The sequence below is a fragment of the Carassius gibelio genome, chromosome A19 (assembly GCF_023724105.1).
Source record: "Carassius gibelio isolate Cgi1373 ecotype wild population from Czech Republic chromosome A19, carGib1.2-hapl.c, whole genome shotgun sequence".
Classification (NCBI taxonomy): Eukaryota; Metazoa; Chordata; class Actinopteri; order Cypriniformes; family Cyprinidae; genus Carassius; species Carassius gibelio.
Window position 1 is genome coordinate 12,716,402 of NC_068389.1, and position 14,047 is coordinate 12,730,448.

A 14,047-nucleotide genomic window follows, 5' to 3' on the forward strand; every position below is an offset into this window, starting at 1 on the left:
AACTACAATTAAGCTAATGTTTATAAAATAATATATAGGCCTACTAGGAATATTTTATATTTCCTGACTTGTTTATGTTTACACGAATTACCGTAATCACTCAATTACACTCAGCGCTTATTTATTCTGCTAAGTGATAATAACTATATTTATGCATAAAGACCTGAATCAGCTTGTTCAACCGTGTATATTTGTTTATCATTTATTTCCTTCATTCCTCAAATATAGTTATGACTTGTTATTGAATAACCTGAAACACACATACAATGTGTAGGAGTATGTGGGTCGTTACGGTAGGAATCGCTGACGCCTACTGGAAGTGAATCCCTACAAACCTGCTTCACGCACAATCATTATTAACTCAACTAAGAGTTCACGGACAGTTGTGAGTCTGGATCTCAGTGTTGAGAGATGTCTGCGGTTATTAGAAAGATCATTCACACTGCATCTGCTCCAGCCGCCATCGGGCCCTACAGGTGAGAGAGTCAACCATCATCTTCACCTTCCTCAACGAACGCACATGTGGCACGCTCTAGCAAATGGATGAGTGTGATTTCCACATAAAGCACCACCAGCTATACATTTAACAGTCAGCATTGACCAGCAAAAGGCCTGAAACAGGCTGCTGCAGTGCAATATTTGTTCGGGGCGTGTCTTTAGAAAGCTCTCTCAACTTTGTGCTGGGGATTCGGTGCGATTTATTTTCATAAACTGTTTGGACGAGATGACTTCTGTTCAGAGAAAAATCCCATTTACACCCAAAGCCCCTATTAGACATGGCATATACAGGTAACAGTCTTCTCAGTCACTTTAATGTTACATAACAATAGCATTCAGATTTCAAACCGTTTAAAATAGTAAATCTGGGATTTTGTTATGAATGCGTTATAATAAGATTATTTGTAACGCTCCCTAATGCCACTGTTTTTTAAAAATGTTTTTCAGTAGCAATAAAATTTAGCAACGTTTTATTTCATTACATGCAAAAAAAAGAAAAGAAAAAAAAAGCACTTGAAACTCATTCATTGACTTGGCCAGAGGTCAATGTTGTTTGTTCTGTTTATGTGGTTGTTCTGTTTATGTGGTTCTATATATATATATATATATATAGATAGATAGATAGATACTGATAACTAGATTTATGCACTTCATAATTATATATCATATACATTTCACTTTATGCTCAGCTGATTACATGATTTCAACAAGCATGAATCAATATTGATGAGATTTAATGTATAAGATGACATGATCTTTAATTTCCTTGCCGTTGTGCAAACCTTGTGCTAAAACAACTGGCATTAATGTTTGCATTATGTAACTTACTGAACTAGTTTTGTGTTAGACACATATTAACTTGGTATTGGACTGTGACCTCAAGCTGAACTTAAACTTGATCTTGGTGGTCTACAAAGCTACCCTCTTATATTTCATTTGATAAAATATTCTGTATCCAATTTATGATTAATGATATCCAAATATACTGTGCCCAACATTAAATAAAGCAAGAAAACCTGATTGGCTGTTGGGCTAGTCGTAACTGCAGTGCACTGGTTGTGCCAGCAGAAGACAGAGGAGGACAACTTTTCCCACAGTGCATTGTAATGTACATTTATTCATTCCAAAATCAGAGTTCACTATTAATTCAAATTTTAAATGATACGGTTACTACTTTCAGCCAGGCTGTTTTGGTGGACCGGACAATGTACATCTCAGGACAGATCGGCATGGACGTGAGTGGACAGTTGGTGGTGGGAGGAGTGCAGGCTCAGGCCAAGCAGGTGTGGCCCTTTAATAATTGTTGATATTTTGATGAAGATATTTTCGAATAAATGATTCATTCACAATCATGTATTTGAATAATATTTTAAGTAATTAATATATTAATTAAATAAGGTCAGAGTCACGTTGACACTGATACATAAATTAAAAAGTTGTATTACACAAAGTAGTTATTCTCACAAAAAATTCCAGTATGGGATAGAGGTAGTTATGTAATTATGCATTTTTCAGTGTTTTTTCTTTCAACTTCATAGGCACTCATTAACATGGGGGAGATTCTGAAAGCTGCTGGATGTGGATATGAAAATGGTAAATCATCCAGCATCACCTATTTACAGGAATAGTTCACCAAAAAATTAAAATTTGCTTAAGATTTACTCACCCTCAGGCCATTCAGGGTGTATGCCGCATTGCAAATAAGAATCCAAAGCAACAGTTTTAAGTAAAAGATTTCTTGATGGATTTAATTTTTACAAAAATGCAGCTTTTCGTTTCAAAATATATTAACTGATGGACGGGATCATTACTTGTGGATTATTGTGATTTATCAGCTGTTTGGACTCATTCTGACGGCACCCATCCACTGTTGAGCAAGTGATGTAATGCTATATCTCTACATTTCACATCTCAGATGGCCTGAGTAAATTTTGGAGCAAACCTTTCTTTAACATGTCAGTTCCATCTTACAGATTTTCAAGAAATTTAATGGGTTTTTTTTTTGGTTTTTTTTTGGCAGTTGTCAAAACCACAGTGCTGTTGGCCGACATTAATGACTTCAATAACGTCAATGATGTTTACAAGCAGTGTGAGTATTAATAAAGCAGTCTTGATGGAATAATTGACCGCAGCGTGTCGTATACACAATCAACCACAGATTTTTTCCCCTTACAGTTTTAATAGCCTTGATAATAGCTCTAGAAAACATCATCACTGGGAATGGAATTAAAAACAATCATGACATTAGTGTTTCCTGTATATAGCTTCCCTAAAATCGCTTTACTTAACATCCTTCACTTTAAGTGATAATGCTTTATGGAAGTTATTGATTATTGGAATGTAACACAATGATGCCTCTGTGCATCCCTGGGTATTTCCTCTTGAATACAATGCTGATGGGTAATCCTACCCTGTCTGCGTGTAAAGGGATACAGTGCAGATCTGTGAAACGAAAGCCTCCTCTATACGAAGACAAACCATCATCACTGCCTCCTGCCACACAGAACTTTCCATGATGTGACATGCAAACCTGCATCGTCAACAAACACTCTGAACTGAATTCATGTCATCCTCTCTTTAAAACTTATGATCCAATTAATGATACACACAAGGATAAGATACTGCTATTCATGTCAGAATACTATGTAAGATGAAGATTATATTTTATAAAGCATACAGCTTATAGACACAAAGTGTCAGTTTCGACATTACAGGCAGTTTTGTTTCATTTGTCACTAGTAAAGATCCCAGAATTTCCCAAAGTCTAAAAACATTTTAATTTCTGTTTCTTTTCTTCTTCTAAGTCTTCAAGAGCAATTTCCCAGCTAGAGCTGCCTATCAAGTAGCTGCCCTGCCCAGAGTGAGTATATAACATAGACTAGTTAGTGGTGTTTGCTAAGACAACCTGCTAACTACACACTACTTTTTCAACAGTTTGGGGTCTGTAGCTCTAAAACACACACACACTCACAAACACACACTGAAAATTGAAAAAATGATTAAATAAAAATATTAAAATAGAAAAGTTATTTTAAATTGCAAACATATTTCACAAGATTAAGTTTTTTGATCAAATAAATGCAACCTTGGTGAATATATGAGATTTTTCAAAAAAATTGTGAAACGTTATCGATCAAAACGTTTGAACAGTAGTGTAAGTTTTAAACTTTGGCACATAAGCCATCTCACACTGTTTGAGCAAAGGAAATGAACAATACCTCAAATTATATGACTTCTTGAGGAGAGTTGTGCTATTACTTTACTCTAATGGATCAACTTGAGATAAAAAAGGGGGGGGGGGGGTCACATAAACCTGCTTTGTTTTTATATCTCATTTTCTGTTTTTTACAGGGAGGACTTGTTGAGATTGAAGCGGTTGCTGTGTTGGGACCCATCACAGATGCCTCCTGACTATATGACCCCATCATGCATCACAAATTGTAAACACAGTATATGGAGACAAACCGCATCCCTGATAACAAGAAAATCTATCAAACATTAAACCTCCCAAGTCACCAACAGAAGAAAAACACTCTTTTCTATTGCCCATTTTGCTAATATAAATGTTATTGAGAGTATTATATATTATGTAATAGCAACAATTCAAAACCCAGTTCAATTCAACTTTATTTTTAAACTTGTCATCATCACATTAAATCAAACCACACCACAAAAACAACATTTCTTCCATTTGGTGAGTTCAATCTGTTGTGCTTGTTGCAGGAAAACATTAGCATACATTAACTTAAACCTAAAAAAAAAGCCTGTTTTTCAAATAGTAAGTCCTTTGTCATTTTAAATGTATATAACATTTTATTTCCATTGGTTAAAATATTACATAATTATATAAATAGCATTCCACAATTTTATTATCCTCTTTGGCTTTTTGCATTTTTCATAAAGGGGTAAAGCCACTTAAATAGGCACCAATATTAAATCTCGATGAAGGAAATAGCAATTTTGTTGCTTTATGTTCTAGCAATTATAATTCACTAAACCAGAACTCGAGTGGGATGTTTGTATTCTGTGTATACGAAGACAGGCACGGAGTCTCTGAAGACCAGCTGGTCTATATGTTGGCAACAAATAAGCAATATCTCTATAATAAATAAACTAATGTCCCACTGGATTTTTAAACCATTCATTTGAATCTGGATTTTATTGAAAATAGGTGGTTGACTCTGGATTCTGTAGTAACTGTGCTAAATGATGCACACTTAACCCTCTCCACCAGAGGCTGAAAGAGATGAAGTGGTATGGGAAATCAGACAAGACATTTATCCCCTGGAGAAGATTTTTAGGTCTGTCTTGCATCATATTACCCTACTTACCAGGTGCTTCCTCTGGTGGGGAAGATTCAGCCTGGGCCTCAGTTGTGTTTTCTGTGGAAATACGGGTGCGTTTAATTCATTTAGGCTCAATTTTTCCCCTTCATAATGGTTAAAGTAGCCAAATAAATTGCATCATCATCCAAAAAAAAAAAGAAATTATACTGATAAATAAAATTTCATATAAATGCATCAGTCTTCATTCTGTGATTCTATATTTTCAGGACATGTCCTGTGTTTCTCACATTGCACATACTAAAACAAATCCAATATAAAATGAATACTGAAAATCAGAGTTTTTTTTTTTCTTGTTTCATTCTGCTTTGTATGCTGTCCTGTGGTTTGTTTGTCATTATGTTATTTGACAATGCCAGAGTTTTTTCCACATTGCACCCGAGGCATTTGCATGTGTGGATAAACTGTCATTTACATATAAAATTCAGGCAGTGAGGCATGCTGTGGTCCTCGCCACATTTAAGATCAGGCCAATGGAACTACTGTTAAAGATGAAAATAATGCACTACTCCTATTCCGTGTCTTACTGTGTATTCATAATCCTGAAATGAAACCGGCCCGGCTAACTGGAACCTGGTTTTTCCTAACCTTTATCAGACCAGTGCAAGAAAGCCTTAGCAAACCATTTGGTAAAAAGAGATGGAAAGAGGAAACTAAGCAGAGCAGTGCTGTACTTCTACTTTAGGTCTGTTAACAGTGAGCAGGACACTTGTCAGGTTAAACAATCACACTATTACCAGTGTAGATTAGTACCACCCCCTTTCACTTGAAGTGTAAAGGGAAGTATGAATGTGTAAAATGGTGCTTTAATGTTTAAAATGATACAAAGGTATTCCAGGAAGTCTTCGTCGCTAAAGAGAATGTGCAAGGTGTTTTGCATCTAGAGATACGTACCTTGAAAGTACCAAGGCCATTTGCATGCACAAGCATAGAACACAAAGTATTATGTACCTTGATCTTGAAGAACTACTGTGAGCCGGTTTTTCCATGAGATTTGGCTCACTGTCTCTTTAAGATATGGAAACTGGGAGAAGACTTAGTGTTGTTGTCTGTTAATGTGAAACGTACCACTTGGTGCTGGTTCTTCAGTATTGTCAGCTGTCGTGGAGGGGTTTGATTCGGGTTCGGCAGGCTGGTCAGATGCAGCTGCTTCCGGTTCACTGTGAGCTACAGCAGCCGCAGAGCTCTGTATTTCGTCCGAGGCGACAGGAGCTGCACTGGATGTCTGAGGAGATTCCTCGGCCTGGGTCTGGTCTGGAACTGTCTCGCTGTCTGCTGCAGGACCACCGTTTTCATTATTTGTTCCTTAGAGACAAGGACAAAGATTTACCAGTTTTATTATTGTTAATTAAAACCATAAAAAAAAATCTCTTGAAATAAAACAAACTTTAAAAATAATAAAACGGTTAAAGCAAAAAATAAATAAAAAAAAGTTAAAGCGCTAAAATCACAAAAATAATGTAGACATAAAAAACTAATAAAAATTACAAAAGCAATTGTAAATATAAAAATAATATCTTAATTCAAAACATTAACAAAAATAAAATAGTTTCTCAATGATATCAAAATTTGAAACATTATTTTACATATTAACATTTTGATAGTAAAATAATAGTGGTTATATAATGTAAATGGATTAAATATAAATCAATAAGTGTTTCAGGGAGAACTTTTTCAGGAAGGTTTCCGCAGCACAAACAATCTCGATTTCAATACTGAAAAAAATATTTGCGATTGGAGTTCAGTATACTTAGCACATTTTCCTATATTTAAATCTATTCCACAGAATTCACATTTCATCAACACAGAAATAGGAAAATATATTACGTCCTTTCTCTCTTCCTATCTTCTGTGTATCAAGTGTCGGTACGATAGAAGACAACTCTTTTTGAGACCCACTTTAAATTCTAAATAAACCTCTGGACTAGTCTACTAAAGAAGCTCCACTGCCTATAACTATATGAAACAAAGCTATAATGAAAACTAACAATAGGTGCAGCAGAAAGAAAACTGATGTATTAAAACAAGAAAACTAGCTTTTATGTACTAGGTTATGACATGGGTCATCTGTGATCTAAAGCACACAACATTTACATACATAAGACCTTCTTCTCATCTCCATAAGCACACACTTTGTTTATATGTCACCATTGGCAGGTTGACACGCATCACCACACTTGAGGGAGCACCTGAGGTGGGGAGGACCTCCTCTGACCACCGAAATGTATTTCCTCAAATTCCAAGAACTCATCCACTGTGAACAAGCATGTAACATCAACAAAGCAAAATACACATTTCTTATATTTGTTTGATAAATTAAATTATATTTACATATAATTTTTTGGCACTTTTTGTTGTTCATAAGATTGCATCATTTTTTTTAATACATGTAGATGTATAAAGAAGGTGTTTGCCACTATAGATATAAAAAAATCTCCCAAATACATAAATGTAAGTGTAACACGGGATCATACAAACTGCATGCATGCATGCTATTTATAAATAACTGTATATTACAGTGTTTCTCTGAAGGAATGTTAATAGTTTAAAGGCAGTTATAAAATTGCAATGGTTTACCTTATGGTTTAAGGTCTGGGCAAGGTGTTTAACCTTAGGTTTCTCCAGGGGGACTTTTAGTGTAATGCATACTCTAAGTTTCTCTATGAGAGACGCTGGAGTCAAGTAGATCTAAACTGATGACAGCATTCTGGATAAGGATCTGGGTGCCTTACACATTGTTGAAGGTTCAGTTTCAAGTTAAGGTGACCCAGGATCCGAGAAGTAACTAAGATCACAATCTTCCTCTATCACTTAAGGATCTACCATGCATTTTAGCAGCGTGTCATGGCATAATATCACGTGATCAGTATACAACATTTTTACCTAAAATTCTTCCTTAACCTCGTGCAGCACCTTGCAAACCAACAACGAATGACTAAATATAGTTGTGTATTCTTACCTGATGTGTTTCCATCTTGTTTGGTGTCGAGTCGTGTTGTGTCTTGAGCTGTGGTCTGAGTGCTAGAAGCGCATCCCATCGTGCCTTCCTCTGACAGGAGTGAAGTCAAGCACTTTAGTGAGTGTTGTTGTGCCCAGAGGCGTACATCGACTTCAATTGCAGAAGGAATGTGCTAATTAAACGCGCAGTTGGTAGAGACAGCACTCATTCCCTGCTCAGGGAACACATTGGGTGTATCTGAGTGTGTATGAGCGGCGGTCATATGCAAACCTGCTCTTATTCCCGGTAACTTTAATGGTCACAGTTGAATTTGCAAAACAACAGCGAAGTTCTGTCCTCTGTGATTAGAATGCTTTGTGTTACGAAATAATAGGTGACGCTTGATGTTCATCTTCAGTTCTAACAACCAAAATAACGATATAAATCCGACTGTAACAGGTTTAATGAGATAAACTGTATTTTAAGTTTAAATTATAACGTGTTGGTTGAGTAATTATTTTGGCGACATCTACAGGTGACTTCTGGAGTAGCGCTAGCCAACCCGAATTAGACTGTAATAAAAACTACTGTAGGCTGTAAATCAGCATCTTCAGGCTCTACAATAAATATTCCTAATGTCCATAACTACTTCTACAACTGGACATCATGCCATTGCGCAGAGAATGCTATGCATCCATATCAAACTCACTGTTAATAATTTTCATAAGTTTCTTTATTTGGATAAATTGCTCTTTGGAGATTGGAAAACTTCGTTTTAAATTTTACATCTTTTGCATTAAAATAACGAGGAGACATATTTGTTGGCATTTTGACAACACAATGTATGAAAAATGTTTGGGTTATCAAAAATCCCATTTAATATGCTTCGATCATTCTGCATAAAAATGTCATATTAAGGGACCCCTACTATTACTGTATATCCTATAAAAATAGAATATAGTGATTTGGACATTAGACAAAAGACTCTAAATTCACTCTAAATACTCATATTGCATAAAACACAGACTGTGTGTTTGCTATGCATTATAAATTGCCATCAGACACATTTCACAACACATCATGAGCATCAAAATATGCCTCTAATACTCAGAAAAATATCTTGATAAATGAATAGTTTGAGTGATTTCAACAGGAAAAATGGCTTTGTAATGCAGCATTCCCCACAGTATGATTCTGTTAGGCTTTAGATCATGATATTTTTAGTTATTCAAATAAATAGTTTAAGTTTTCTAACTTAATTTTTTTCTCAAAGTAGGAAAGGCAGGCTGGTCATCCTCAAAAGAAAATTAATTCCTTGTATGATTTTTTATTATTATTATTGTTGTCAACATGTAACCTAGTCAGTAGCATGCATTAAAAAATAAATTGGCCAAGTTGATGTATTTTTTAATGCATGCTACTGGTCAACAATTCACCTTTGTATTTATTTTTTAAATGTATTTTTAATTAACTTCATAGCTTCCTCTTCCTGTGTTATGACTCTCTTGACATCAGTGATGTACTGAATGCAAGGCATCACAAGCCTGTCACATTTAAATCTGCCTGTAATTTCACATTCCAAAAAGCAACATGTCCATAACAACATCATATTTATTAATGCCAAGGCAACCAAATATAAAAGAATAAGAATGCAGTCAAGTGTATATGTTTGACAGATAGTAGGCCTACAGTTTTTTTTTCCCAGGGAGTTCTCAATATGACATATTTAAAAATAAGAAGCATTAAAATAAACTAAAACAACAATAACAACAAACAAAAAATCTGCACAATTATTATTTTAATTCACCCTCTCAATAAATGTTTACTTCAGGGACCAGGGTTTCAAAATTTCTTGAAAAACCTGGATATATGAAGTAGCATGATTTTAAAAGTGAGATTGCTAAACATGGAAAAGGTGTGAAAATGTATTTAGTTTTATAACTTCATGGGCATTTTTATAATACATGTTTACATTTACATTTAGTCATTTAGCAGACGCTTTTATCCAAAGCGACTGAGAAATGAGGACAATGAAAGCAATCAAAATCAACAAAAGACTAATGATACACAAGTGCTATGACAAGTCTAAGTTAGCTTAACACAGTACACATAGCAAAGGTATTTTAAATAATATAATAAATAAAAATAAAATAGATAGAATTCAAAAAGATTAGAAAGCTAGTGTTTTTTGTTTATTGTGCCAAATACTCATTAAGTAAGTCTTGAACTACTGAAAAAGTTGTGGAATATTTTTTTGGAGTCAAAAAGCTAAGAACTACTGGGATCTATTGATGGGCGCTTTCAAAGCAGTAGACTACTTGATGAAGCTTCGAAACCTTTTCGAATCACTTGCTTCGAAACAGTGATTCGGAGGGCTGATCAAACAGGGGTTCGAGATTTCAATGGTTGAGTTGTAGAAAATAGTCTCGTACAGGCCTTTAGACAAACTATCCATAAAACAAACAAGACAAGCCCTGGTAATTAATTATATGAAAAAACATACAGACACTTCATATTTAACAATATTTTATTATTTGAATTACATTTAATATATTATACTTTAAATAAAGCATTTGCATTGGGTTTGTAAAAGTTGTTTTATGCTTATTTTGACCTGTTTTTATACAGTCTATGGTTTTGACATGAGTTTGTGCTGCATGTACACAGTTTTGACCAGCAGGCGTCACGCTTCGAAACAGTGAATCATTTTGCGAAGCAATTGGTTCAATTGAATCGGAGCTTCAAAAAGGTTCGTTTTTCGTATCACTCACTACCTATGATCACTACTGGCACAACACGATGTCGCTTGTGTGACTGTTCTGAGATCAGCGGTATCGAGGTTTCACGCTTTAACTAGCTCACATTTAGCAAACACGACAGCACATATATATGGACAATGACTAATAAGAGCCCCACTTCGTAACTTAAATTTAATATTTCAGTATCCGGTTTGCCAACCGCCATAAAACATCAAAGAAGAAGAAGAAGAAGATCACTACTGTCTATGCTTGCACCACACGACGTCACTTGTGTGGTTGTGTGAGTGTTCTGAGATCAGCGGTCTCGAGGCTTCGCGCTCTCGCGATGCGGGTGCGTGAGGTTTACGCGCGCGCTGCACGCTGGGAAGCCCTCTCTCTACTAGGCCATTTTGGTGTGATCAGGAGGTGAGCGTGGCTCTGGATGAAACGATTAAAATACCCCATTTAAGACTTTAATGAAGACTGCAAACAGAAGGGATTTGAAAGTATAGGTTTTGATTTGTTTCTCTTCTGTATTTAGGTTGGCCAAATCGGACTAATCAGGAAAAATGGTGGCCGCGAAGAAGGCGGTGAGTGGACCGCGGTGCTTCACGTGGAGCTCCCTTCAGGCCCGATCATAAAAATAACATGTTTTCATCCACAAATACTGAAATATTACTTTTAAGTTACGGAGTGGGGCTCTTATTAGGCACTGTTCGTATCTATTTGCTAAATGTGAGCTAGATAAAGAGTGTAGCTGCTTGCCCGGTTGTTTCTGTTTCCAAGGATTCGTTTTATTGAATATATCAGATATGTTAATAATGAGACCGGTGTCTGCAGAAGAAAGTATGGGAGTAATTCTTCTGAATTATCGTTGAGATATAGTATTAAACTAGTTGTCTATGACGCAGACGTGATATGGCCACATTTTGTGTATATAACTTAAGTGCATTGATGTGATGTTCATAGAGTGAATGGAACGCTACTTTCTTAGTTACTTTGGAAAGCAACCTATTTGTGTAGCTATTATTAATATCCTCGACATATTAGTCTAATGATCAAGGCAAAGAAATGACTGGTTGTTGTCTAATGTAAAATATAATACAATGACATGTAAGTCACTGTTTTCTTTCAGAGTGTATTTTTATGTTTTGTGCAGTAGGTGTATTTATGGTTTTCGTCGTTCATCTTTTCAGAAAAAGTCCCTAGAGTCTATCAACTCCAGACTGCAGCTGGTGATGAAGAGCGGTAAATATGTTCTCGGATACAAGCAGTCTCAGAAAATGATTCGCCAAGGAAAAGCCAAGTTGGTAATCCTGGCCAACAACTGTCCTGCTCTGAGGTGTGTGCCACTTACTGCGCTGAAACACGCTGTTAATCTGCTGTATAAATGTAAAAAGTCTTTGTTAATACAATTGTATCTTTTGTTTCTAGGAAATCTGAGATTGAGTACTACGCTATGTTGGCCAAAACCGGAGTCCATCATTACAGTGGAAACAACATTGAGCTCGGCACAGCCTGTGGCAAATACTACAGAGTGTGCACACTGGCCATCATTGACCCCGGTGTGTGTTCATGCATCCGTCCCTTTCAGTGGGGGAACTGATCTTATACTTTTGCTTCATTGTAACTGGTTTAGTATTTTAATTAGTATTATCATGTGTCAGAGTAGATCTACATTTAAAAGGTTGCTGGTATGTTTTGTGCTATTTTGATTCTGGCGTGGAACTCTAGAGCACCTTAGACGGCGTCTGACTGTCCTTTATATACTCTCAACTGTAGAATTGTAACGTTGTGTCAGGTTCAGCTGATTGTTCTGTCATTAATGTCTTTCTCTTGCGTTTGACAGGCGATTCTGACATCATCAGAAGCATGCCGGACCAGCAGCAGCAGCAGGGCGAGAAGTAGAACCATTTCCACCAGATCTTATTAGAAATAAAATTGGTTGAAACGGTCTTTGTTGGTACGGGTTGTTTTTGTGTCGGCTTTTGTTCAGAGTTGATGTTTACTGGATAAAAGGCATGTTAAAGACAGCTTTTTTTACTCATCTTTTGACCTTTGATGTTGAGGAATGGGGTATTGTTTAGCCACCGTTTTATTTATTCAAGGTTAATTATTATTATTATAAATAAAAAAAAGATCAAGACATCCGTTTCTGGGATCCTTGATGTGCTCTTGGGATATGTTTACTTTTCCCAGTTTAAGAGCATGAATGGTCCAATATTTTCATTATGTGTGCTGTGAATTCATTTTGAGCCACAGCAGTGGGTGCAATATTTAATGCATTTTATTCTTAGTTTTGCAGTTAAATCATTTTATCAGTGTAGGGTGAATTACAAAGTTGTTCTTTGTAGAATAGAGTGTTATATTTTGGCTTTAAAATGTCTGTAGTCCAGTACTAAATTTGAAAAATATGTATAAATTGTGTTAAGCAGTCTTAAATGAAATGCTTGTCATCCATTGTGGATTGACCTGAAAAAGTACTGCGTTTTAAATTGCTACCAAATATATCATGTTCAGTAAGAAGGGGTTGACTTGCCTTTTATAGATTTGAGGATAAAATATATATTTGAGGTATTTGAATTGTGCAATTCCATAGTTATGTAAATTAAAATTGTAGCTATGTGCCAACAATGTTAGCAATTAATGGGCAGTGTGTGTAAGCCAGGTAGATAATTGGATTTACAGAATAATATGTCCATTGTTACTTTAATAACTGAAATATTCGCTAAACAAGGAAACCATCTGAGAGGTTTTTTAATTTTTTGTACTGTATTCATAAAATTCATTTCAAAGTTTAAATTGTTCTCAGTGATTTATAGCAGCCCTTGAGATGAGGCTGAAATGACTTACTTTTTTCCTCTTAAGGATTTTCAGACCAAAATTAAAATCTGACAGCCCTAAAGGGCTTGACTCTCTTCACTGAAGTGATTGCCCTAGTTTCCTCAGTCACGTGTAGCTGGTTTTGAAGTCTAGCCTAATTCTTAAATACCCACACAGATAAATATAATCACGTTCAGTGAGCTTGCAAAAATAAAAAGGATAAACGGGGAACTGTGCTGATTTACACAAGATCACAACAGTGCTGTTTTTTTATTTTTTATCATTATTGACTAAAGCATCACTGGACAGTATCTTGGACTATCAAAATAGGACAGTGGGTGAATATATATAATATATATCTATTAATTTCTTGTAACCAAAGTAATTGGTAAAACCCTGACAGTTCTAATGAGGAAGGACTGAAACTAGGTGAATCCATCTCTGGTCATCAAAGGTAATGCCAAGCTTTAATTCTGAAGTCAGTCCACTTTGATATATCCCAGATCTCCATGGACTTCTTCAGACAGCCATAATGAAGCATTACTTTAATATTTTATTTTTTAGAAATAAGTCATAAGCCAGTGTAAACCCAAGACAGAATGTGTCTCAAGACAAAGACAAACATTCACAGGCCTTCTACCTAATGACAGATATTGCCCTGGGTTTCTGAGAATTAATTCGGTGATCATTACTTTAATTTTATGAGA

General features: G+C 35.6%; 3 protein-coding genes across 5 annotated transcripts; 2 read left to right on the forward strand and 1 right to left on the reverse strand.

Moving 5' to 3' along the window:
* Positions 1-295: 295 nt before the first annotated feature.
* LOC127935896 (2-iminobutanoate/2-iminopropanoate deaminase-like) lies at positions 296-4,640 on the forward strand. Of its 2 annotated transcripts, none has more exons than XM_052534111.1 (6): positions 296-476; positions 1,679-1,781; positions 2,037-2,091; positions 2,519-2,587; positions 3,303-3,358; positions 3,850-4,640. In XM_052534111.1, exons 1-6 carry the CDS (start codon positions 412-414, stop codon positions 3,907-3,909), a joined length of 408 nt encoding a protein of 135 aa, XP_052390071.1. In that variant the 5' UTR covers positions 296-411; the 3' UTR covers positions 3,910-4,640. The 2 variants fall into 2 exon arrangements, with proteins under 2 accessions (XP_052390071.1, XP_052390072.1); XM_052534112.1 differs by lacking the exon at positions 296-476 and adding an exon at positions 584-789.
* On the reverse strand, positions 4,109-8,268 carry LOC127935897 (putative protein TPRXL). Of its 2 annotated transcripts, XM_052534115.1 has the most exons (5): positions 8,071-8,268; positions 7,801-7,890; positions 5,910-6,146; positions 4,830-4,880; positions 4,109-4,735 (listed from the first exon to the last, which is right to left on the reverse strand). In XM_052534115.1, exons 2-5 carry the CDS (start codon positions 7,877-7,879, stop codon positions 4,716-4,718), a joined length of 387 nt encoding a protein of 128 aa, XP_052390075.1. In that variant the 5' UTR covers positions 7,880-7,890; positions 8,071-8,268; the 3' UTR covers positions 4,109-4,715. The 2 variants fall into 2 exon arrangements, with proteins under 2 accessions (XP_052390075.1, XP_052390074.1); XM_052534114.1 differs by lacking the exon at positions 8,071-8,268 and having other exon boundaries at positions 7,801-8,064.
* Positions 8,269-10,831: 2,563 nt separating this feature from the next.
* On the forward strand, positions 10,832-12,473 carry LOC127935691 (60S ribosomal protein L30). Its single transcript, XM_052533787.1, has 5 exons — positions 10,832-10,943; positions 11,059-11,107; positions 11,714-11,859; positions 11,952-12,082; positions 12,367-12,473. Exons 2-5 carry the CDS (start codon positions 11,087-11,089, stop codon positions 12,423-12,425), a joined length of 357 nt encoding a protein of 118 aa, XP_052389747.1. The 5' UTR covers positions 10,832-10,943; positions 11,059-11,086; the 3' UTR covers positions 12,426-12,473.
* The last annotated feature ends 1,574 nt before the right edge of the window (positions 12,474-14,047 follow it).